Source organism: Barbus barbus, assembly GCF_936440315.1.
Source record: "Barbus barbus genome assembly, chromosome: 22".
Lineage (NCBI taxonomy): Eukaryota > Metazoa > Chordata > Actinopteri > Cypriniformes > Cyprinidae > Barbus > Barbus barbus.
This window is the reverse complement of record NC_136750.1, coordinates 383,467-409,515: the sequence shown is the minus strand read 5'-3', so window position 1 is coordinate 409,515 and position 26,049 is coordinate 383,467. Positions and strand designations below refer to the sequence as shown.

The 26,049-nt window shown below is 39.7% G+C and overlaps 1 protein-coding gene across 2 annotated transcripts in view; it reads left to right on the top strand.

Annotated features, from left to right (window-relative positions):
• The first annotated feature begins 5 nt into the window (after nucleotides 1-5).
• ppfia1 (PTPRF interacting protein alpha 1) overlaps nucleotides 6-26,049 on the top strand; it is a 45,306-nt gene continuing 19,262 nt past the window's right edge. The window contains exons 1-15 of one of the 2 annotated variants that reach the window (XM_079446042.1): nucleotides 6-774; nucleotides 6,736-6,996; nucleotides 8,689-8,790; nucleotides 10,605-10,769; nucleotides 10,851-10,925; nucleotides 12,040-12,141; nucleotides 13,136-13,360; nucleotides 13,442-13,588; nucleotides 14,806-14,940; nucleotides 17,306-17,389; nucleotides 21,176-21,307; nucleotides 22,961-23,023; nucleotides 23,101-23,183; nucleotides 23,262-23,391; nucleotides 24,613-24,830. In XM_079446042.1, the coding sequence (XP_079302168.1) occupies nucleotides 6,736-6,996; nucleotides 8,689-8,790; nucleotides 10,605-10,769; nucleotides 10,851-10,925; nucleotides 12,040-12,141; nucleotides 13,136-13,360; nucleotides 13,442-13,588; nucleotides 14,806-14,940; nucleotides 17,306-17,389; nucleotides 21,176-21,307; nucleotides 22,961-23,023; nucleotides 23,101-23,183; nucleotides 23,262-23,391; nucleotides 24,613-24,830 (1,922 nt within the window). In that variant the 5' untranslated portion in view covers nucleotides 6-774. Of the gene's footprint in view, nucleotides 775-6,735; nucleotides 6,997-8,688; nucleotides 8,791-10,604; nucleotides 10,770-10,850; nucleotides 10,926-12,039; nucleotides 12,142-13,135; nucleotides 13,361-13,441; nucleotides 13,589-14,805; nucleotides 14,941-17,305; nucleotides 17,390-21,175; nucleotides 21,308-22,960; nucleotides 23,024-23,100; nucleotides 23,184-23,261; nucleotides 23,392-24,606; nucleotides 24,831-26,049 lie in introns of both variants that reach the window. The other variant, XM_079446041.1, reaches the window with a different exon arrangement.

The following is a 26,049-nucleotide window of genomic DNA, read 5'->3' as shown; positions in this document are numbered from 1 at the left end:
ACGTCAGCGCGTCCTCTCGCGAGCGCAGGAAATTGGAGCAGCGACAAACTCTCGCTGGAAATTTAGTTTTAACTCTTTTTTTATGCATTAATTGTTGTTTTTCGACCTCAGCCCGGCCGACGAAAGACTTTTCTAGCGGATAGTGTCGTTTAAAGGCCGGTTTGTGCTTTTAAAGTGGTGGATTTGTACTTTTATCCCGGTGTTTTTCCTCATGGATCAGATGGTGACGCGTCAGAATAATTCACGATAATAAACGCGTTTCGTTCATTTATATTTTAATAGTACGACACGTCATCAAACGTCGGCTTTATGTGTTTCTTTTAAAGGATAAAATTGATTTATTCCTGCGCTTGCATGAGGATAATTTTGATTACTCTTACTTTAGCTGCTAATGCTAACTAGCGCAGGCCGCTATTGGAGTTTATTTATATATGAGTATTTTGGTATTTATATGATTTATATGTATATTTGAGTGTATGAATGGCAGTGATGGATCAGTGATGTCTTCTCCATCACTAAAGACTCAGATCTCTAGTAATTAGTGATGTTTCTCACTCATTATAAAGGCCTCGTTTGTTTTCTTTATTTTTTTTTCGCTTATTCTTAGTCAGATCATTTTTTTAAAAAGTGATTCCTAACTCATTTTACTCATGTCGTAAAGTTTAATGGCTTGACGAACAATTTGCGTCGTAGTTGATATTTTAAATGTGTTAATTTATCTGTGAGTGAACTGGACACAGTAGAGAAGAGAAACAAACCCTGCTCAGAATCAAGGTAAATAAACCCCTGTAACGATACTAAACCGTACTAATACTGATCTGATCTGCTGTCTGTTACTGATCTGATCTGCTGTCTGTCACTGATCTGATCTGCTGTCTTGATCTGATCTTCTGTCTGTCACTGATCTGATCTGCTGTCTGTTACTGATCTGATCTGCTGTCTGTCGCTGATCTGATCTTCTGTCTGTTACTGATCTGATCTGCTGTCTGTTACTGATCTGATCTTCTGTCTGTCACTGATCTGATCTGATCTGCTGTCTGTTACTGATCTGATCTTCTGTCTGTCGCTGATCTGATCTGCTGTCTGTCGCTGATCTGATCTGCTGTCTGTCGCTGATCTGATCTGCTGTCTGTCGCTGATCTGATCTGCTGTCTGTCGCTGATCTGATCTGCTGTCTGTTACTGATCTGATCTTCTGTCTGTCACTGATCTGATCTGCTGTCTGTTACTGATCTGATCTGCTGTCTGTTACTGATCTGATCTGCTGTCTGTTACTGATCTGATCTGCTGTCTGTTACTGATCTGATCTGCTGTCTGTTACTGATCTGATCTGCTGTCTGTTACTGATCTGATCTGCTGTCTGTCTCTGATCTGATCTGCTGTCTGTTACTGATCTGCTGTCTGTCACTGATCTGATCTTCTGTCTGTTACTGATCTGATCTGCTGTCTGTTACTGATCTGATCTGCTGTCTGTCACTGATCTGATATGCTGTCTGTTACTGATCTGATCTGCTGTCTGTTACTGATCTTCTGTCTGTTACTGATCTGATCTGCTGTCTGTTACTGATCTGATCTGCTGTCTGTCACTGATCTGATATGCTGTCTGTTACTGATCTGATCTGCTGTCTGTTACTGATCTTCTGTCTGTCGCTGATCTGATCTGCTGTCTGTTACTGATCTGATCTTCTGTCTGTCGCTGATCTGATCTGCTGTCTGTCGCTGATCTGATCTGCTGTCTGTCGCTGATCTGATCTGCTGTCTGTCGCTGATCTGATCTGCTGTCTGTCGCTGATCTGATCTGCTGTCTGTTACTGATCTGATCTTCTGTCTGTCACTGATCTGATCTGCTGTCTGTTACTGATCTGATCTGCTGTCTGTTACTGATCTGATCTGCTGTCTGTTACTGATCTGATCTGCTGTCTGTTACTGATCTGATCTGCTGTCTGTTACTGATCTGATCTGCTGTCTGTTACTGATCTGATCTGCTGTCTGTCTCTGATCTGATCTGCTGTCTGTTACTGATCTGCTGTCTGTCACTGATCTGATCTTCTGTCTGTTACTGATCTGATCTGCTGTCTGTTACTGATCTGATCTGCTGTCTGTCACTGATCTGATATGCTGTCTGTTACTGATCTGATCTGCTGTCTGTTACTGATCTTCTGTCTGTTACTGATCTGATCTGCTGTCTGTTACTGATCTGATCTTCTGTCTGTCACTGATCTGATCTGCTGTCTGTTACTGATCTGATCTGCTGTCTGTTACTGATCTTCTGTCTGTTACTGATCTGATCTGCTGTCTGTTACTGATCTGATCTTCTGTCTGTCACTGATCTGATCTGCTGTCTGTTACTGATCTGATCTGCTGTCTGTTACTGACCTTCTGTCTGTTACTGATCTGATCTGCTGTCTGTTACTGATCTGATCTGCTGTCTGTTACTGATCTGATCTGCTGTCTGTTACTGATCTGATCTGCTGTCTGTTACTGATCTGATCTGCTGTCTGTCTCTGATCTGATCTGCTGTCTGTTACTGATCTGATCTGCTGGCTGTTACTGATCTGATCTGCTGGCTGTTACTGATCTGATCTGCTGTCTGTTACTGATCTGATCTGCTATCTGTTGCTGATCTGATCTGCTGTCTGATACTGATCTGCTGTCTGATACTGATCTGATCTGCTGTCTGTCACTGATCTGATCTGCTGTCTGTTACTGATCTGATCTGCTGTCTGTTACTGATCTGATCTGCTGTCTGTCACTGATCTGATCTGCTGTCTGATACTGATCTGATCTTCTGTCTGTCACTGATCTGATCTGCTGTCTGTTACTGATCTGATCTGCTGTCTGTTACTGATCTGATCTGCTGTCTGTCACTGATCTGATCTGCTGTCTGTCACTGATCTGATCTGCTGTCTGTCACTGATCTGATCTGCTGTCTGTTACTGATCTGATCTGCTGTCTGTCACTGATCTGATCTGCTGTCTGTTACTGATCTGATCTGCTGTCTGTTACTGATCTGATCTGCTATCTGTTGCTGATCTGATCTGCTGTCTGATACTGATCTGCTGTCTGATACTGATCTGATCTGCTGTCTGTCACTGATCTGATCTGCTGTCTGTTACTGATCTGATCTGCTGTCTGTTACTGATCTGATCTGCTGTCTGTCACTGATCTGATCTGCTGTCTGATACTGATCTGATCTTCTGTCTGTCACTGATCTGATCTGCTGTCTGTCACTGATCTGATCTGCTGTCTGTTACTGATCTGATCTGCTGTCTGATACTGATCTGCTGTCTGTTACTGATCTGATCTGCTGTCTGATACTGATCTGCTGTCTGATACTGATCTGATCTGCTGTCTGTCACTGATCTGATCTGCTGTCTGTCTCTGATCTGCTGTCTGTTACTGATCTGATCTTCTGTCTGTTGCTGATCTGATCTGCTGTCTGTCACTGATCTGATCTGCTGTCTGATACTGATCTGATCTGCTGTCTGTCTCTGATCTGCTGTCTGTTACTGATCTGATCTTCTGTCTGTTGCTGATCCGATCTGCTGTCTGTCACTGATCTGATCTGCTGTCTGTTACTGATCTGATCTGCTGTCTGTTACTGATCTGATCTGCTGTCTGTTACTGATCTGATCTGCTGTCTGTTACTGATCTGATCTGCTGTCTGATACTGATCTGATCTGCTGTCTGTCACTGATCTGATCTGCTGTCTGTTACTGATCTGATCTGCTGTCTGTCACTGATCTGATCTGCTGTCTGTTACTGATCTGACAGATCTGATCTGCTGTCTGATACTGATCTGATCTGCTGTCTGTCTCTGATCTGCTGTCTGTTGCTGATCTGATCTTCTGTCTGTTGCTGATCTGATCTGCTGTCTGATACTGATCTGCTGTCTGATACTGATCTGATCTGCTGCCTGTCACTGATCTGATCTGCTGTCTGTTACTGATCTGCTGTCTGTTACTGATCTGATCTTCTGTCTGTTGCTGATCTGATCTGCTGTCTGTCACTGATCTGATCTGCTGTCTGTCTCTGATCTGATCTGCTGTCTGTTACTGATCTGATCTGCTGTCTGTCACTGATCTGATCTGCTGTCTGATACTGATCTGATCTGCTGTCTGTTACTGATCTGATCTTCTGTCTGTTGCTGATCTGATCTGCTGTCTGTTACTGATCTGATCTGCTGTCTGTCACTGATCTGATCTGCTGTCTGTCTGATCTGATCTGCTGTCTGTTACTGATCTGATCTGCTGTCTGTCACTGATCTGATCTGCTGTCTGTCATTGATCTGCTGTCTGTTGCTGATACTGATCTGCTGTCTGATACTGATCTGCTGTCTGATACTGATCTGATCTGCTGTCTGTCACTGATCTGATCTGCTGTCTGTCACTGATCTGATCTTCTGTCTGTTGCTGATCTGATCTGCTGTCTGATACTGATCTGATCTGCTGTCTGTTACTGATCTGATCTGCTGTCTGATACTGATCTGCTGTCTGATACTGATCTGATCTGCTGTCTGTCACTGATCTGATCTGCTGTCTGATACTGATCTGCTGTCTGATACTGATCTGATCTGCTGTCTGTTACTGATCTGATCTGCTGTCTGTTACTGATCTGATCTGCTGTCTGTTACTGATCTGATCTGCTGTCTGTCACTGATCTGATCTGCTGTCTGTTACTGATCTGATCTGATCTGCTGTCTGTCACTGATCTGATCTGCTGTCTGTCTCTGATCTGATCTGCTGTCTGTCTCTGATCTGATCTGCTGTCTGTCTCTGATCTGATCTGCTGTCTGATACTGATCTGATCTGCTGTCTGTTACTGATCTGCTGTCTGTTACTGGTCTGATCTTCTGTCTGTCGCTGATCTGATCTGCTGTCTGTCACTGATCTGATCTGCTGTCTGTCTCTGATCTGATCTGCTGTCTGTCACTGATCTGATCTGCTGTCTGTCTCTGATCTGATCTGCTGTCTGTTACTGATCTGATCTGCTGTCTGTTACTGATCTGATCTGCTGTCTGTTACTGATCTGATCTGCTGTCTGTTACTGATCTGATCTGATCTGCTGTCTGTCTCTGATCTGATCTGCTGTCTGTTACTGATCTGATCTGCTGTCTGTTACTGATCTGATCTGCTGTCTGTTACTGATCTGATCTGCTGTCTGTTACTGATCTGATCTGCTGTCTGTCTCTGATCTGCTGTCTGTCTCTGATCTGATCTGCTGTCTGTTACTGATCTGATCTGCTGTCTGTTACTGATCTGATCTGCTGTCTGTTACTGATCTGATCTGCTGTCTGTCTCTGATCTGATCTGCTGTCTGTTACTGATCTGATCTGCTGTCTGTTACTGATCTGATCTGCTGTCTGTCTCTGATCTGATCTGCTGTCTGTCTCTGATCTGATCTGCTGTCTGTCTCTGATCTGATCTGCTGTCTGTTACTGATCTGATCTGCTGTCTGTTACTGATCTGACAGATCTGATCTGCTGTCTGTCTCTGATCTGCTGTCTGTCACTGATCTGATCTGCTGTCTGTCACTGATCTGATCTGCTGTCTGTCACTGATCTGATCTGCTGTCTGTCACTGATCTGATCTGCTGTCTGTCACTGATCTGATCTGCTGTCTGTCACTGATCTGATCTGCTGTCTGTTACTGATCTGATCTGCTGTCTGTTACTGATCTGATCTGCTGTCTGTCACTGATCTGATCTGCTGTCTGATACTGATCTGCTGTCTGTCACTGATCTGATCTGCTGTCTGTCACTGATCTGATCTGCTGTCTGTTACTGATCTGATCTGCTGTCTGTCACTGATCTGATCTGCTGTCTGTCACTGATCTGATCTGCTGTCTGTTACTGATCTGATCTGCTGTCTGTTACTGATCTGATCTGCTGTCTGATACTGATCTGATATGCTGTCTGTCACTGATCTGATCTTCTGTCTGTTACTGATCTGATCTGCTGTCTGTTACTGATCTGATCTGCTGTCTGTCACTGATCTGATCTTCTGTCTGTTACTGATCTGATCTGCTGTCTGTTACTGATCTGATCTTCTGTCTGTTACTGATCTGATCTTCTGTCTGTTACTGATCTGATCTGCTGTCTGTCACTGATCTGATCTGCTGTCTGTTACTGATCTTCTGTCTGTTACTGATCTTCTGTCCGTTACTGATCTTCTGTCCGTTACTGATCTGATCTTCTGTCCGTTACTGATCTGATATGCTGTCTGTTACTGATCTGATCTTCTGTCTGTTACTGGTTCTGTCTTCTATTGATCTGATCTTCTGTCTGTCACTGGTCTAATGTTCATCATGTTTCCAGTCTGAACCTCAGTCTATTGCTGGTCTGATCTTTCGTCTGTTCGTTAATGTCATTATTCCACTACTTTCTTGAATGCTTGGCCAGATTAATTACATCAATTTATCAAATTATTTCAGTTATTTCAGAGTTATTTAATTCATCCTAACAGCCACTACGGCAAACAAACCATAATAAAAACATAGTGAGAAAAAAAAAAAAAAAATGTATTTCTTTTTTCTTTATTACACAGGCAACACTTGCTCTCTCTCTCGCTCTGTCTCTCTTTGTCCAGTAACTACTCAGTAATGATGCAATGATGAAGTGACTCTGTTTAGTTAGTAACATAGTCTTCAGAGAGTCTTTTTAACTAGAAAAGACTAGACGTCTAGTCCAGAGCTTCTGGTCTGTGTCAGTGTGGTAACGCTGTGCTGTCTGTGTGTAGATGATGTGCGAGGTGATGCCCACCATCAGCGAGGCGGAGGTCGGCAGTAACGGAGGCCCTCTAGGCCCCGGCTCTCCCGTGCAGACGGACTCCGAGGGCCACTTTGAGTCTCTGATGGTGTCTATGCTGGAGGAGAGAGACCGACTGCTGGACACGCTCCGAGAGACGCAGGAGAACCTGTGTGTGACGCAGAGCAAACTGCACGAGATTAGCCACGAGAGAGACTCGCTACAGAGACAGCTCAACAGCGCCCTGCCGCAGGTGACTGCTGCTCACAACCGCTGGCACATCTGTGTCTGTCAGCAAGAAACTCAACCGCTGCTCAACCTTAACACAGCAATTCAGTTCAGTGAAATTAGGGCTGCACGATTAATCGAATGCGATCGTCATGATGTGTATCTTTCAGTGGAGCAGGGTTCTGTGATCAGTAGTAAATCTCCATCCGAAGGCCAGAGAAACTCCAAATACGCCCCGCAGAAGAAAGCTAATGCACGTCATTCCAGGGTTGTGGCTAGAAGGGATACCGCTGCGGCTGGAAACTAGCAATGAAGCCGTAGTTCACCGACAAGCTATGCAAAACCGCGTTCATAATCGCAGACCGTTTTAATCGTGCGATGATGAAATCGTTCTGCGATTATGAAAGCAGTTTGTGTAGCTTGTTACTGAGCTACGGCTCTGTTTAGTAAATGCTGCTCCATCCGAAGCCGCTTCTGTATACCATCGAGTCTTTACCCGGTAAGTTTGAGTAGTTTATAATGTGCATTTGGAAAAGCAACATGCGTCAAAAGTTTTCCAAACATGAGAAGCATTTATGAACCTCTTGTCCCACAAAATTCCACATTTAATAACATGCTTTTATTCCAAACTCTCTTAGCATTGTGTTATAAATATACTTTATTATAATGAAAATTATAATAAGAACTCTGGTAAACCAAATATTGTCGTAGTCCTGTGTTTATCTTCTGTTTCCTAGAACGATGTGCGTTAGCTTTCTTCTGCGGGGGATATTTGGAGTTTCTCTGGCCTTCAGATGGAGATTTACTACTGATCACAGAACCCTGCTTCACTGAAAGATACGCACAACGATTGCAGCTTTTGCCTAATTGGTGATTTAATTTCGATTTATCGTGCAGCCCTAAGTAGAATATAAACAGGGGCGCACATGCGTGACCAAAAAAAATAGTGCTGTGTGAATAAGTTCTGGCTGCTCATTTGTGCATCGGCATTGTTGACCTCTGTAGATGTGCAGTTAGCATTTTAGATCGACAAACTGAAATACAGTATAAGATTTCTATTCGAACTGAAAGCATAAATCTAGGCTATCTGCTGCCGTTTATAAAAGCACAGTGCAAAACCTTGACATTTCATTCACTGACGCTCTTCAGTCAGCAGCGCTAAACCCAGCAGTGCATATGCGCTTACATGCTGGCAACCCGCCAAAATAAAAGCTTGCTGATTTTAAGTTTGAAAATGATGAAAATTCATATTTTAAAAGAGTAAATATTAGCATTTTATTAAGTTTAATATAAAATAATTGTATTTTTTTATTGAATACTCCCTTTTTATTTTGAAATAAAATAGTATTATCACAACAAAATGAATAAAGTGCAATATTATTTTCACTATTATTGTTTTTTTTTTTTTTATATTTATATTTAATGGGTCACACTATGTGTGCAGTGTGAGGACCAAACCAGATCTCCAGGTGCTCTTGAGAACCAGGCTGAAAAACTTATGTGCATCCCTGAATATAGAGCTAAAGCAATTTAACCAGCCTTTTGTTCCTTTAATAACCTAATTTTCCCAAAGTATAGGTGACATTACTGTGAGACTGTATGAGCGTCATCTTACTGACTGACTGATTCCAGTGAGTGCTGTTTGTGTTGATCGCTGTGTGTCACTTTAAGCAGAATCCTCTTTAAAATCATGTTTTCTTGTTTCATGGCGCTGAAGGAATTTGCTGCTCTTACGAAGGAAGTGAATATGTGTCGAGAGCAGCTGCTAGAGCGAGAGGAGGAGATCGCTGAGCTGAAAGCAGAAAGAAACAACACACGCGTGAGTACAAATGTGTTTTTGTTTATTTTATATATTTTTATACGATACATAGAATCAAACTTTATTTTTTTCGCTTTAAACAAAGAAAGTAGTGCAGCTTCTTTGTATATAGTTTAATGGATCATCACATTCACGGTTGTTTATTCAGTGCAGCACAGAGAATCAGAATCAGAATCAGCTTTATTGGCCAGGTATGTTTTAGAGGGTGACACGGGAGTGAATTTTCAAACCTCTCCCGTCCCACTCCCACAAAAAAAATCCCGTCCCATCCCAATCCCATAAAAAAACTGGGGGGAAATCCCGTCCCGTCCCAATCCCAGAAGAATGACTCCCATTCCCTCCCACTCCCGTGTTGTTGTTTTTTTTTTGTCTACAAGTTTTGCAGCTGGCGTATGGCGTTTTCACGCCATCTTTCTCAACGCGTAAATTTTTAGTTATTTCAGACCGCCCAGAAATATCCGTGAGCACAACTGACGTATTATTTTCAGACGGTAGTCGTTGCAGTGTAGCTTTCACGTCTGCCTCCATTTTGGTTATGATTTTCGCGGCTAAAAAGTGCGTGAAGAAGCCTACTTCTTCTCTACCATTATTGGTGGTTGGCACTATCGCCACCAACTGTTACGAGTGTGTGGAGCACGCCATTCACTTAACCGGCTACACCAAAGCAAACAGGAGGAGAGCAGAAAGAGACAGGACAACTAGTATTGAGTTCAAAATTAGTTTATTTATTTAAAAGGTATATTTCTGTATAGTTATAGTTATCATAGTGTTATTACGATTCCCGGTCCCGCCCACTCCCGCTTACATTTTTTCCAGTCCCGTCCCAATCACGTTATTAATAGTGATTTTGTTTCCCATCCCGTGGGATTCCCGCGGGATTCCCGTGACCCGCGGGATTCCCGAAAAAATGTCAGCCTCTAGTATGTTTGCACATACGAGGAATTTGTTTTAGTGACAGAAGCTCCACAGTGTGACAGAAAGACAGCAACAGGACACAGATAATAAAACATTAATGTACAAATATACAAAATAGACAATTCAGTATGTTAGGTGCAAATTTGAAATGTAATAAGTATGTGTGTTAAATAAAAAATAAAGTATGGTAGTGTTGTGTGTTTCATGTTTATTGTTAAGAGTTCAAATTGCCTGAGGGAAGAAACTATTTTTATTTTTTATGCAAAGGTTATATGTGACCCTGGAGCACTTATAAATTGAGATATATACATCATCTAAAAGCTGAATAAATAATATTTCCATTGATGACTGGTTTGTTAGGATAGAAAAATATTGAACTATAGGACAATATCTGTCTGAGATACAACTATTAGAAAATCTGGAATCTGAGGGAGCAAAAAAATCTAAATATTGAGAAAATCTCCTTTAAAGTTGTTCAAATGAAGTTCTTAGCAATGCATATTACTAATCAAAAATGAAGTTTTGATATATTTACGGTAGGAGATTTACTAAATATCTTCATGGAACATGATCTTAATATCCTAATGATTTTTGTCATAAAAGAGAAATGTATAATTTTGATCCATACAATGTATTGTTGTCTATTGCTATAAATATACCCCAGCGACTTAAGACTGCTTCTGTGCTGCAGGGACACATATATTACAAAGTATAGTGTTATAAATGCGCACACATTTTTGAAGTATTTCTGATGCTGATGACCGTTGAAACGCATCATCACAGTGTTGTGAAAAGGGTCCATGGTTCTGTATGTCGAGGCTGATATGATTAGGGTCGGCCAGTGTTTGGTTTGATGTCAGTCTGAGTGTGATCTGTGTTGTGTTGGCTGCTGATCTCAGTTGTTGCTGGAGCATCTGGAGTGTCTGGTGTCTCGTCACGAGCGTTCGCTGAGGATGACCGTGGTCAAGCGTCAGGCTCAGTCTCCCGCCGGCGTCTCCAGTGAGGTGGAGGTGCTCAAGGCGCTCAAATCTCTCTTCGAGCACCACAAAGCCCTTGATGAGAAGGTACTGGCTTCAGGAAGCTGCCGTGTGTGCCGCTGGTGTGTTTGGGATGTGCTTTATGTGTGGCGTGTTTGTTTCGATCAGGTGAGAGAGCGTCTGCGTGTGGCTCTGGAGAGATGCAGCATGCTGGAGGAGCAGCTCACAGCCGCTCATAAAGAGGTGAGACCGGACCAATCACAGCCTCGGAGAACAGCCCATGCTATAACAATTAGAGCTGCAACAAACCATAATCAGTTGATCTAACGATTATTACAACGATTAATCAACTAATCCTCGATTATTTCACAATTCATCAGTAGGCTTTGATGTATTATTCAGCTTTTATAATTAGTGAAAATATTGAGTTACACATTCTAATTAATATAAGGCAATCACATCAGCTTTTGAACATTTCAAACAATTATATTACTATTGTACAATTGTATACAGTTATTTTTTTTTTAAATACTAATAAATATATTTTGGCACACAAAATGAGATGACAAACAGAGAGACCTTCTCATTCACCGTTTAATTAACAACTCCTCATTCTGCATAACATCTAGTAAGTCATATGGATGTGGAACAGAATAAAAGTGATTTGAGAACAAAAGACATTTTATTTTTGTATAAATTATTTTATTCAAAACATTAGCTCTCTTAAAACAATCAAATCAAACTGTCCTGAGCTAGATTAAGCTTTATCTATGCAGACCAAACTGTCACTTTAATGTAATGAGTTTTATTTATTTTTGCATTCACTAATAAATAGATTTTATCATTAGCTAGCGCCACACATGGATAGCTGCTTTATAACAGAAAATCAAGTTGTAATTCTGAAAGTGTAACTTGCACTGCTTTTTTAATGTTTAATACTGTAAAGCTGCTTTCTTTAAATCAATCTCTTGTATAAAGCGCTATATAAATAATCGTGACGTGACTGGAGTGCCGATTGCAGAGCTCATGCAAACATATCAGCTGCTTGCTTAACTGCTGTTTTTCACCGCTGTCATTTGTTTATTTCGTTATTGAGAGGAAAGCATGCAGCACATACACAGCAGCGTCTGGTTCGGCTGCGTTTACGCCGTGTGTGTCTTCTCTTGAATTGCGTCCAGGAGGGCTGAATTACAGTCTTGCGCTACAGCGCCACACTGGTCAAACCGCGTTATTGCAGCTCCTTACATTAGGTCAAATGAGATTTAAAAAATTGTTGACATATTTTTGTTGTCGACTAATTGTTTCAGCCCTAATAACAATGTGATGTGGGTAAACGCTTGTCTCTGGGCTGTTATAGCTGGTGTTTCTCAAGGAGCAGAGCAATCAGAAGAAGGGGATGATTGATGGATCAGCAGATGTCAATCACAGCTCTGATGCAGCACCAAACACTAATGGCAAGGTAAACGCATCCAAAGAGTAATCGAGATGATGATGAACTGATTAACTGTAGGCATCTATTCATATAGACATAATCATACATGGAGCTGTTTAACACTCTTGACGTGCCACTGTACCGTCTGGCTCTTTTCAACACCGTGTAAACAGATGGAACTTTCTTCTCTTTCGGCTGAGAACACAAGCAGAATTGTTTCACTCTTGAGTGATATTTTCAACAAAATAGTACGCAGATCCTTAAAGTCTTAAAAAGTCTTAAATTGTACAAGATAGTCTTAATTATGATTTCAAGAGATCTTAAATTTGGGGATGGAAAGACCAGAATTGTGATATGGCTTACTGTGATAATTAAACTTCAAAAGGCTCTGATTTAATTGAATATGAGCACTGCGCGTCTCAAAGTCCGGTGTTGTGCTGATGTGTTTACTGCTGTTACCGGGGAAACTGTTATATTTCTGCCGTTCCGTAGCGCCACCTGCTGGCAGAGAATGAATGTGCATTTTTAATAAGCCTGTTGTTTTTGTTCAGACCCATGTGAAAATCCACCCATGTTTGTGACACAGAGCTGTAAATGTGAACTGGTGGATCGATAAGAAGATAATGCATTATACAAATCTAAACAGTACAATTTATTTGTTATTTAGTGAATGTAATAATTTATTGACAATTATTTAAATTAATATAATTAATACTTTTGACTTAAAAATGGTTTAAAGGCTGAAATGTGAAGTGTATCATTTTATAAAACGTTTTGTTTTTGTGAAAACTTGTATCTGAACTGTAAATCATGCTCTTTACAGTCATTTTACAGTTTAATATGTCACTATAGATATTGCCCAAACCTGCTCATGTGGTATTCATTTAATTTGTGCAGGTCTTAAATTTGAGCTTAAAAATCCTGCAGAAACCCTGAATTCAATGCAAGCGTTTCTGTTGAGCATACTGCCAGTTTCCTGAAGTCTTCATATTCCAGTGTAAAGCATGGTGTGTGTTTACAGCTGCGCTTGTCAGACGCCTCTATGGGCGCAGAGGAGGATTGTGGGAAGGACGGGGAGCTGCAGGAGGCGATGGACAGGCAGAGTAAGGAGCTCCTGCACCTGAGGGAGCGTGTGGCGTCTCTCTGCGGCCACATCGCTGAGCTGGAGGAGGATCTGGACACGGCCCGCAAAGACCTCATCAAGTCCGAGGACATCAACAGCCGCCTGCAGAGAGACTTACGAGAGGTACGACAGAGCAGAGCCTTCGTCCGCAGAGGAACGCATCGAACGAGCCAGTTTGTGACCGTGTGTTTCTGTTTCTCTCAGTCTCTGGCTCAGAAGGACGACATGGAGGAGAGGATCACCACGCTGGAGAAGCGCTACCTAGCAGCTCAGAGAGAAGCCACGTCTGTCCACGACCTCAACGACAAACTGGAGAACGAGATCGCCAACAAGGACTCGCTGGTCTGCCAGGTGTGCAGCACGTCAGCCGTCTTTATCAGTGTTACTCTGAGAACAATAGAACATTTGTGAGCGGTGCTGGCTAAATGAGTGTGAATGCGCACAGGCTAATTTTGAGCTACAGACAAAAGAAGTGAAACATTTTAGCTTTGGTCGAATTTGAGGTTTTCACAAATTAGTTCATTAAACAACCCTCTTCTAGAGATCCCAGTGCTCCAAATAGTACTTAAACAGCTAAAATGATCTTTATTTGTACGTTTTCTGAGTTAAGTACCTTTTTCTCTGCTCGCTTCTGGACGACTGCAGCTGCTTCTCACCAGTCTATTGTTGCAAAGTACTTCATTCCGGCTTTGTGAATATTCATATCAAATTCTTGATGACATGAGTCCAAACCAGTAAAATATGATTTTAAAACCCAATCTGATGAAAACAAAACGATCGCACTCACTGACATTTGAGAGAGCGCGCAATCTCCCTATAAAGTACATTACTGAGAAATGTGTCTTGGTGAGATTAACACAAACATAATCCGTTATGTTTTACAGGAACGCTTAGTTAAAGGGGTAGTTCACCCAAAAATGAAAATGTGATGTTTATCTGCTTACCCCCAGGGTTTCCAAGATTTAGGTGACTTTGTTTCTTCAGTAGAACAGAGACTGCAACGGTTTGAGTTAAACATCTTTGTTTGTCAGCCATATAATGGCAGTCAGTGGGACCCACGGCTTTGAGAGAGAGAAAAAACACAGACAAAACCAGATTAAACCCTGCTGCTCATGACTATACATTGAGATCTAAAGACACGAAACAATTGGTCTGTGCAAGAAACTGAACAGTATTTATATATGGTGGATAGTGCATTACCACCACCTATCTCTCAGATGGACCCCTGACACTATCTACAATCTCAATTAGGAGTGTCAGGGGTCCATCTGAGAGATAGGTGGTGGTTAATGCACTTATAAGTCTGCGATCCACCGTAAAGCAAGAAGAAGACGACGGGTCACGCGCCGGCTGTTGTGTGAATGAGCTCAGGACAGTTGGCCAGCACGGGTAAATAACTAATTTTTTGCTCATTCCGACTCATTTTGCCAGCACAGGTCACATTTATTCCACGCAGTGATGTTGGAGTCATCACTTACTGGTGTTGGGGTCTCAGTGGTTATCCGTGTGTTTGTGATTAACCAGTCGTGATGGATCATGAGTTCAGGCTGACGCGTGTGTGTGTGCAGATAGAGGACAAGGGTCGTCAGCTGCAGGAGCGTCTGGAGCTGGCGGAGCAGAAGCTGCAGCAGACGCTGCGTAAGGCCGAGACGCTGCCGGAGGTGGAGGCAGAGCTGGCTCAGAGGGTCGTGGCCCTCACTAAGGTACGGCTCTCTCTCTCACACACACACACACACACCATGTAGAGAAGACGGAAACTGCTGTTTGTGTTCTGTGCAGTGATATTTGACCACTGATTAATGATAACAGTGTTACAGTGACAGTAGTTTATTCTTCTTTTTGTTCAGCGTGCACATCATAACACTGTTTTTGATCTGTATTTCATGTAAAGTAGGACACACACATTCTGTCCTGTCTGCTCCTGATTATTTGTGATCACAGGACTCCACAAAACAACTTTTTTGTAACTTACATAGAAATCTGTTTAATTTGTTTTGTGGTGTGAGTATAATTTCATAACACCTGCATGTGATCTGAGTGTTTAACTCACATGAGGCTTTATTGTAAATGTTGTGCATTAAATGAAAAAGCAGAGGTTGGGTTTATTATTTGTCCACTGGACTGGGCGGTTTGCAGTACAACAGCGTGAACGTCTTCAAGAGTATATGGACTGTGTGCACATTTATGATCAGGTGGTTTTATTTAGTTTAAATCCTGATCTGTGCACGGAAAGCAGTTTTCAAAGCCTCTTCTGTGTGCGTCTTTTTTTTGCCAAACAACTACAAATAAAATCTCAGCAAGCATGCAGTTTTATGTTGCACTTGAAACACCAGCTTTAATAATCGATCAAATGAATTGCGATATGAAGCGAAATGCTGAAAGATTTGATTAAGATCATTCGTCTGCTAACTGAGTGAAAGTGTGAGCCGGTGTTGTGTGTTCCTGATGGGAATGAGTGTGTGCTGTAGTGAGTTGATCAATCACACAAGTATTTATTTAGTGAATTGTGTGAGATGGACACAGATGTAAGAGGAGCATCAGCGCAGACCGGAGGATCTGTGTTTAACAGAGTAATGAAGCCACTGCATCTTCACTTGCTGTCGTCTAGCTCCTTCTCCTCTTTCGTTTCTGTTGTTCATAGAGCTCAAATCGTTCTCCTCCTCTGTATATGACCGTAGCTCTGTCTGTCTGTCTCTCTCCCGTGTGTGTGTGTGTGTGTAGCGCTCTGCGTGCAGTGTCTCTCAGGACAGTCGCTCACAGATGAAGGTACACGAGCTCACGCTGTCGTTCTGACTCTGGATTAGGGCTGTCAAAATGGCTGAAACTAAATTCAGATTTTGCACTTAAATATCAATATTTGAATTATTTAAATTTGAAAGGCATAACTTGATTTAGGGGGAAAAAAGATTTTGGCTTCTCTCCTGAGGCCACAAGAGAGCGCATCGGGCAAAATATTACTAATGCACATTTTATTCAAAGCAATAAAATAACACAACTATCTTTTATTTTATTTATTTATACTTTATTTGAACTAATTATTATTGCATCATTGCTATTATATATGTACTTTAAGTCATTTTAAAAGCTATTGTTCACTTAAATCCATTTTTATTACCAGACAAAAAAACAATATATAATTATAGGGCCCTATGAAACCCGTTTATTTCCAAATTCAGTTTTGTCAAATTTTATTAATCAAAAAGCCTATAAGTTTGACAGTGTTATCTGTACCAAATTCTGTTTTCCATTATTTCTGGATTCCATTTTAATTGTTCCATTAAATTTTAATAATAAAAAGCATCTCCAATTAATTGATTTTATATATATAAAAAAAGTGTGTTTTTCAGAAATACTGCAAATTTAAATTTTTCACCTAAATAAATTCTGGTAAATCCTCCTTTAAAAAGTGTTTGTTTGATGATGATGTTATTATTATTAGACTAGAACAGGTGGATATGATGTCGTTCTCACACTATAATACTGAACTGATTCAGTGATCTGGACTGAGAGATGGACACCTGCTTCTTGCACTTTTGCTTTAAAAAATGATTTCATAGAAATTTGGATTTCATTTGGTTTAATAAAATATTTGTAAGTAAAATTGTTGATTTTTTTTTGTGGGAAATTAGTCATTTAGATTAATCGATTAATCGAAAAATTAGTCGTTAGATTAATAGAAATAAAAATAGTCGTTAGTGGCAGCCCTAGTTTGAACACATTAATCTGGTAACACCAGTGCAGCAACGTTTACTCTCCTTCTGAAGCGCTGGTCCTGTAATCTGGAGAGAGTACTCGATTAGTCGGTCACTTGTGCACATCCCTGATTCTGCCTGATGATGGTCGTGTCGTTGTGATCTGGTTCATGCTGGCGTCTGTCAGGAGTCCATTGTTCCTCCCGTGTGAACCCGGCACATACTGACGCTGGACTGAGATCATTCAGTCTGTCTTCACTAACTCCAGACACGACTCTCACTCCTGAAAGTTCAGCTTGTCATAGCATGATGAACCGTTCTTTCTTTCTCTTGGGTTCGTTGCTGGTGTAGTGTCTCATGTGCGTGTCTCTCGCAGGCGGAGGAGCGTCATGGGAACGTGGAGGAGCGTCTCCGGCAGATGGAGGCTCAGCTGGAGGAGAAGAACCAGGAGCTGCTGAGGGTGAGTGATCTTCAGACCTGGCTCGGGCTCAGCGGTGCTGCCACCGGTGCTGGGGGTAATGCATTACAAGTAACGCGAGTTACAGAATCAGATTAACTTTTATAAGTAACTAGTAAAGTAATGCATTACTTTAATTTAGAAGGAAATATCGGAGTTACTTTTTCAAATAATTAACTCCAGTCTCTTTGCATCTGATGTATTGAGTGACAGCTCTGGTGTTGAGAGAAATCAGGAGTAAGTGCAGAGCGTTGTGTGTGAACATGATCTTACTGTAGTTCTAGACTAAATATCTACATGATCTTACTGTAGTTCTAGACTAAATATCTACATGATCTTACTGTAGTTCTAGACTAAATATCTACATGATCTTACTGTAGTTCCAGACTAAATATCAACATGATCTTACTGTAGTTCTAGACTAAATATCTACATGATCTTACTGTAGTTCTAGACTAAATATCTACATGATCTTACTGTAGTTCTAGACTAAATATCTACATGATCTTACTGTAGTTCCAGACTAAATATCAACATGATCTTACTGTAGTTCTAGACTAAATATCTACATGATCTTACTGTAGTTCCAGACTAAATATCTACATGATCTTACTGTAGTTCTAGACTAAATATCTACATGATCTTACTGTAGTTCCAGACTAAATATCAACATGATCTTACTGTAGTTCTAGACTAAATATCTACATGATCTTACTGTAGTTCTAGACTAAATATCAACATGATCTTACTGTAGTTCTAGACTAAATATCTACATGATCTTACTGTAGTTCCAGACTAAATATCTACATGATCTTACTGTAGTTCTAGACTAAATATCTACATGATCTTACTGTAGATCTAGACTAAATATCTACATGATCTTACTGTAGATCTAGACTAAATATCTACATGATCTTACTGTAGTTCTAGACTAAATATCTACATGATCTTACTGTAGTTCTAGACTAAATATCTACATGATCTTACTGTAGTTCCAGACTAAATATCTACATGATCTTACTGTAGTTCTAGACTAAATATCTACATGATCTTACTGTAGTTCCAGACTAAATATCTACATGATCTTACTGTAGTTCTAGACTAAATATCTACATGATCTTACTGTAGTTCTAGACTAAATATCTACATGATCTTACTGTAGTTCTAGACTAAATATCTACATGATCTTACTGTAGTTCCAGACTAAATATCAACATGATCTTACTGTAGTTCTAGACTAAATATCTACATGATCTTACTGTAGTTCTAGACTAAATATCTACATGATCTTACTGTAGTTCTAGACTAAATATCAACATGATCTTACTGTAGTTCCAGACTAAATATCAACATGATCTTACTGTAGTTCCAGACTAAATATCTACATGATCTTACTGTAGTTCCAGACTAAATATCTACATGATCTTACTGTAGTTCTAGACTAAATATCTACATGATCTTACTGTAGTTCCAGACTAAATATCAACATGATCTTACTGTAGTTCTAGACTAAATATCTACATGATCTTACTGTAGTTCTAGACTAAATATCTACATGATCTTACTGTAGTTCCAGACTAAATATCTACATGATCTTACTGTAGTTCTAGACTAAATATCTACATGATCTTACTGTAGATCTAGACTAAATATCTACATGATCTTACTGTAGATCTAGACTAAATATCTACATGATCTTACTGTAGTTCTAGACTAAATATCTACATGATCTTACTGTAGTTCTAGACTAAATATCTACATGATCTTACTGTAGTTCCAGACTAAATATCTACATGATCTTACTGTAGTTCCAGACTAAATATCTACATGATCTTACTGTAGTTCCAGACTAAATATCTACATGATCTTACTGTAGATCTAGACTAAATATCTACATGATCTTACTGTAGTTCTAGACTAAATATCTACATGATCTTACTGTAGTTCCAGACTAAATATCAACATGATCTTACTGTAGTTCTAGACTAAATATCTACATGATCTTACTGTAGTTCTAGACTAAATATCTACATGATCTTACTGTAGTTCTAGACTAAATATCTACATGATCTTACTGTAGTTCTAGACTAAATATCAACATGATCTTACTGTAGTTCCAGACTAAATATCTACATGATCTTACTGTAGTTCCAGACTAAATATCAACATGATCTTACTGTAGTTCTAGACTAAATATCTACATGATCTTACTGTAGTTCCAGACTAAATATCTACATGATCTTACTGTAGTTCTAGACTAAATATCTACATGATCTTACTGTAGTTCCAGACTAAATATCTACATGATCTTACTGTAGTTCTAGACTAAAGATCTACATGATCTTACTGTAGTTCTAGACTAAATATCACCATGATCTTACTGTAGTTCTAGACTAAATATTACTGTAGTTCTAGACTAAATATCAACATGATCTTACTGTAGTTCTAGACTAAATATCAACATGATCTTACTGTAGTTCTAGACTAAATATCACCATGATCTTACTGTAGTTCTAGACTAAATATCACCATGATCTTACTGTAGTTCTAGACTAAATATCTACATGATCTTACTGTAGTTCTAGACTAAATATCTACATGATCTTACTGTAGTTCTAGACTAAATATCAACATGATCTTACTGTAGTTCCAGACTAAATATCAACATGATCTTACTGTAGTTCCAGACTAAATATCTACATGATCTTACTGTAGTTCTAGACTAAATATCACCATGATCTTACTGTAGTTCTAGACTAAATATCTACATGATCTTACTGTAGTTCTAGACTAAATATCTACATGATCTTACTGTAGTTCTAGACTAAATATCAACATGATCTTACTGTAGTTCCAGACTAAATATCTACATGATCTTACTGTAGTTCCAGACTAAATATCTACATGATCTTACTGTAGTTCTAGACTAAATATCTACATGATCTTACTGTAGTTCCAGACTAAATATCTACATGATCTTACTGTAGTTCCAGACTAAATATCTACATGATCTTACTGTAGTTCCAGACTAAATATCTACATGATCTTACTGTAGTTCTAGACTAAATATCTACATGATCTTACTGTAGTTCCAGACTAAATATCTACATGATCTTACTGTAGTTCTAGACTAAATATCAACATGATCTTACTGTAGTTCTAGACTAAATATCAACATGTATTTACTCATCTCACCTGCACTAAAACACATTCAGTGTTCCTCACAAGCAATAAACTTTGAAATGCAAACTTGCAATAATTAAATGTTAAATAAGACAAATATCAATAAAATGGGATTAAATAAGTAACTAATGTCTTTGCTGCTGACCTTCGATGATCCAGTTCAACCATAATAACCATAAATGACTCATTTGTGTTTGATTGTAGTTATTGCTGAATAGTGTTGATCTTTCTTCTCCTGCGTCATATTCTTCATGTGATTAGTTTGAGCGTCGTCCTCTACTGTACAGACCTGAATCTACATTTCCTTCAGTCTGAGGCTTTTGGTGTGAAAGGGCTACATTTGTAGAACTTTTTATATTAAAAACAAAGCAAGCAAACCCTGCCCAGATTTAAAAATTAACTCATTACTTTTTAAAAGGTAACGCATTACTTTCCATAAAAAGTAACTAAGTAATGTAATTGGTTACTTTTTTAGGCAGTAACGCAATATTGTAATGCATTACTTTTAAAAGTAAGTTTGCCCGACACTGTCCTCCACACACGTCAGACTCCCTCGGGACGTACTGTAGTATAAACAGCTGCTTCACTTTTCTGTGGTGTTTTAAGGCTCGTCAGCGAGAGAAGATGAACGAAGAGCACAACAAGCGTCTGTCCGAGACGGTGGACAAACTGCTGTCCGAGTCCAACGAGAGGCTTCAGCTGCACCTGAAGGAGCGCATGTCTGCGCTGGAGGACAAGGTACCGCACACATCTCTAGTCCCCGACACAAACACAGTCAAGACTGATGTGTCCACCGGTGTTTATAATGATCACCATCCGCCCTGAACGCTCCTGTCTGGCAGATGAGCCGGAAACTCTTATTTTGACAGCACTGAGAATGCACCGAGCTCCTGTTCTCCGTCCTCATTAGTTTAACAGTTATTAATCAGTGCTCTATTAGTTACTGTGATTACTTTCTTTTATTTCATATTTTTAGGAATCTCTTTGTTTTAGAAAATACTATATGATTACAGAATCAAGAAGATGCTATCTAAAGTATAAATGTTTATTTTACACGTACATTGTTCAAATTATATTTTCATAGAATTCATTTTCTAATTATTTGTTTCTAATTCAGTAAATATTATCCACAATAAATACATCCTTCTCCTAGTCTTGCTGTGATAGTGATTGTGACGGTGTGAAGCCACAGCACCAGTCACGTCTCTTGCCCACCGCGGCGCCGTCATTTAGGTTTTTTAAATAGTATAGGAATAAAAATGACTTAGTTCAGTTAGAACAGAGAATTAAAAACTGAACGCGGCTGCTCCATGCAATCGCATCACAGAACAGATTTCATTTATCACGTGAGGATAGTCTTTAGTCATTTACAGATGATTTACGTTTGTTTCTTATTTATTTGGTTCCACAGTGTTTGCTGATTTTTTTAACTTTATTTAAACTTTGTGTAATTTATTTATTTTATTTGGCATCAAGGTGTCTGCCGTGCCTCCAAGCTTTCTTATTCGTTTCACTAATTGTGTTGTCAAAAGTACCGACTTCGGTACCAGTCTGTACTGCAATTTTAAAAACGCTAAGATCACGCTAAGAAAACTGAAACGAACTAAACCCCTATTACCGGTGTTGTCACATGTTGATTATCTGGAGTGAAGATTTCCTCGCTGTCACAATCAGCTTCTGGAGGCCACAGCCCTGATCAAACACACCTGATCCAGCTGATCAGGTCCTTCAGGCTTCTGTGAAAACTGGAGCAGGTTAGAACTAATGCTGTGTTCACACATGCCGTAATTCTGAGATGACAACACGTGACGTTCAACTCTCACTTTATAATTATTTCTTTAGGTTGTTAATCCATGGATAGCCCAGATATCTCACTCTGTGCTGCATGTCTTTAGTTTGTTCACATTACTTTTATATGAAGACATCTACACTGGCAAAAGTCAATTGCACAAATTTTAAAACATAAATATTATGAAATAACTGCATTAATTACATTTTACTACTGGAAGCATCGCCATTTTTCTCTGGTTCTGCGAAGTGCAGCGGTCACGTGGTATAAGCCGTAGCTCTCAGAAAACTCCCAGTTGTGATTACGAGTTCTACGAGGACGTGATTCTGATTATCTCTTAATTACGGTAATTAGGATATGGCATGAACGCACCTTAAACTCTGAAGGGCTGTGTCCCTCCAGGAACTGAGTTTGACAAACCTTATCTATATATTACATAGTCTGATATCATGTTTATCGGCTTTATATCAGATACCCTGCTCTCTGAGATATCAGAAAAATCCATATCGTCTGCCTGCACACCCCACTGTCTGACTGACGTGTGTGTGTGTGTGTGCGTGTCTGTGTGTGTATGTGTATGTGTGTGTGTGTGTGTGTTGTAGAACGCTCTGATCCGGGATCTGGAGCACACCAAGAAGCTGATAGAAGAGGCTCATCATGAGAAGGTCAGTGTGTGCTCGCTCGCTCGCGTGCGCTCCGCTGTGATCTCTGTTTGCTCACGAGTGTTGATCTGTGACCGCAGGAGCAGCTGCTCATCCAGATCGAGACCATGAGGACCGAATACGAGCACGGCCGCAGCCGGAGCAACTCTCTGCTGCATCATGGGTAACTGGAGGACATTAATGAGTCAGCCGTGTCGCTGCGCTCGGAGCTTTGTGTTGATGTGGGCTCTGTTTCCCGCAGGCACGGCACGCCGGACTTCAGATACCCGGTGTCGGTGTCGTCAGCGATGGACAGTCCCTACAGCGGAGCGCTGGTGCTCAGACGACCGCAGAAGGGCCGCGTGTCTGCGCTCCGAGACGAGCCCTCGAAGGTGAGCTGTGACAGAGTGTTAGCATCTAAAATATAAGCTCTATCGGGACAGAAAAATAAATCTGCAGTGCTGAAACTCATGCGTTCACATGATGATTTATTCACGGTGGAGAAGAGTGTTCAATCACATATAAACATAATGAGCTTGGACAGCTAATAAATATACAGTCAAGCCAAACATTATTCAGACAGCTTCAACATTTCTCCATTATATCACGGTTTATTGCTATAGTTTAGAAAATGGTGATTAAATATGAGAAGAGCTCAGAGCTAAACTGTGTCAGAACAAACTGATCTTGATCATGTCAGATAACTTTGATAGAAAGGTATGTAATGAATTGGGTTGAATAGCTGAACACAATCAGATAAAACTAATTTAGCTCAACCAATCACCAAGCAGTGCTTCATTTAGTTCAGTCTGTGGTGGAAAAACATCACTTTAGCAATTAAAGAAAAACACTTCAGCAAAACATGATCAGGTCAAAGTGTCTGAATAATATTTGGTTTGACTGAGTTATCAGTGATATTTAAATAAATAAATAAATAAAACATCACTGGACTATTTTAAATCCTCCAGGGGTCTGTTGATCATGTGGATATATGGGCCAGGGTTACTTTGTTTTTAAGGTGTTTGGATGCATCCCGAAACGTCGTATTGATTAATTTTTTTTATTTTTTAATAGTCCAATGATTTTAATAATAAATGTAATTTTTGAACATTTTATTACCTGGATGATCTACACAGTGATATTTTATTATCACTGAGATACTGTTGTAGTTTTTAATGTTGAATTGATTCTTTATTTTTATATTTTCCCCTTCCATTTGAATTTAAATTGTGTTTGTCATTTTTTTCATCTCTGTATAGTTATTTTTTATTTCAGTTTTAATTATTGTAGAACATCAGATTAAGCTAAATTAAAATTAGAAATGTTGCCTTGCTGAAATATTTGTATTTTATTTTAATTGATTTATTTTATTCAAGTAATGTTTTAGTTGTGGTTTTAATTGTATTTTCAGTTTTAGTTAACTATAATAAACGTGAATCGTATTTAATTTAATAAAATAATAATAATAGCTTATTTATATCCTGTTTAATAATAGTAAAATTGATGCATGATGTCTTGCTTTTATCTCAAAATAATGGATGTAATTGTAAACTGTGTAAGTTAGAAAGCCGTGTGGTCAGCGTGATGGACGTGTGTGGTGTGGTCAGGTGCAGACGCTGGATGAGCAGGAGTGGGATCGTCTGCAGCAGGCTAGCGTTCTGGCTAACGTGGCTCACGCGTTTGAGAGCGACATGGACATGTCCGATGTGGAGGACGATAGAGAGACGGTCTTCAGCTCCATGGACCTGCTGTCTCCTGCTGGTCAGGCAGACGCTCAGACGCTCGCCCTGATGCTGCAGGAGCAGCTGGACGCCATTAACAACGAGATACGGTACACTTCCCACAATCCCTCACTCCTCTCACTGGCGGCCCAAGTTTGGGTGTTGTGCTGACTAGCTTTCCACAAGACTGATGTAGTATTGTGCATTGTTTACTACACACATGCTGATTTCAGCGTCTGCCTTCTAAACGCATGAACAACATCTCCAGAACTGCTCTGAGTCACTTCACGAGCATTTGGCCGTTTCACTTGAGAGAAACTATATCACATACACTCAGAAACTTAAAACGTATTCACTGCAACCCGTCAAAATAAAAGATTTAACATTGTGCCAAAAATATATTAGCCTAGTATTGTTCAGTAGAATGTACTACTACTAAAATTATCAAAACTTAATGTTTTAAGGAATAATCACAAAAAAAATCCATGTTTTAATTTTAATAGTAAATTCCTGCTGTTTGCCAAAAGATAAAGTTTTAATTTTTCTGATGACCAGGGAAATAAAAAATCATAAGGCTACTGTAAGAAGAATTAGAGTAATTAGAGTACAAGAAGTTGTTTTTATGCATTCAAATAATTAGACCTGTTAAAACAGAGTTTGGTAAGAGTAAAACACATGCTGAGAAAAAATAAAACCGATTTCATAGGACACCAGTATAGCGCAAGCAAATACTCTTTATAATCGCACTGAGGGCTCAGTCTGATTGAAAAGCCCTTATATAAACACAGATTGAGCTTGATCTGAATGAAGGAAGATTGAAACAGTTGATGCAGACCTGAAATAGTCTGAACAGGGATCACTAATTTCTCAATCATATTCAAAAATCTTGTGGTGTGATGCCTATGTTTGTGTACGGTTTATGCATAGATTTGTCTTTGGAAAGTGTGTATGTTTATTATATCTCACTAACTGTGGATGAACCCAATATTTACTAAATATTCTAAAAAATAAATAAAATAAAAAAAAAGGCTAAAAAAGCTTTTCTGACGTCATGTTTCTCATGAGAAATGTCATCAGGGCATAGTTATACTGGCAGCAGCTCCAGCGATGACATCACTATGAGTGTGTTGTTCAGAGTAAATGAATGTGAATCAGATTACAGTGTTTTGGGCTCATATAAACAGAATCTGAAGTCAGTTTGGATTCATTCAGACTCATGAAAATTAGTGCATGTAAGTACCCTTAGCGACTGGCTGCTTGAGGCGATGCTGAGGGTTCTGCGTGGCCTGTGCGCTGATGTCCGTGTTTCTCGTGAGGGTGCTGATGACG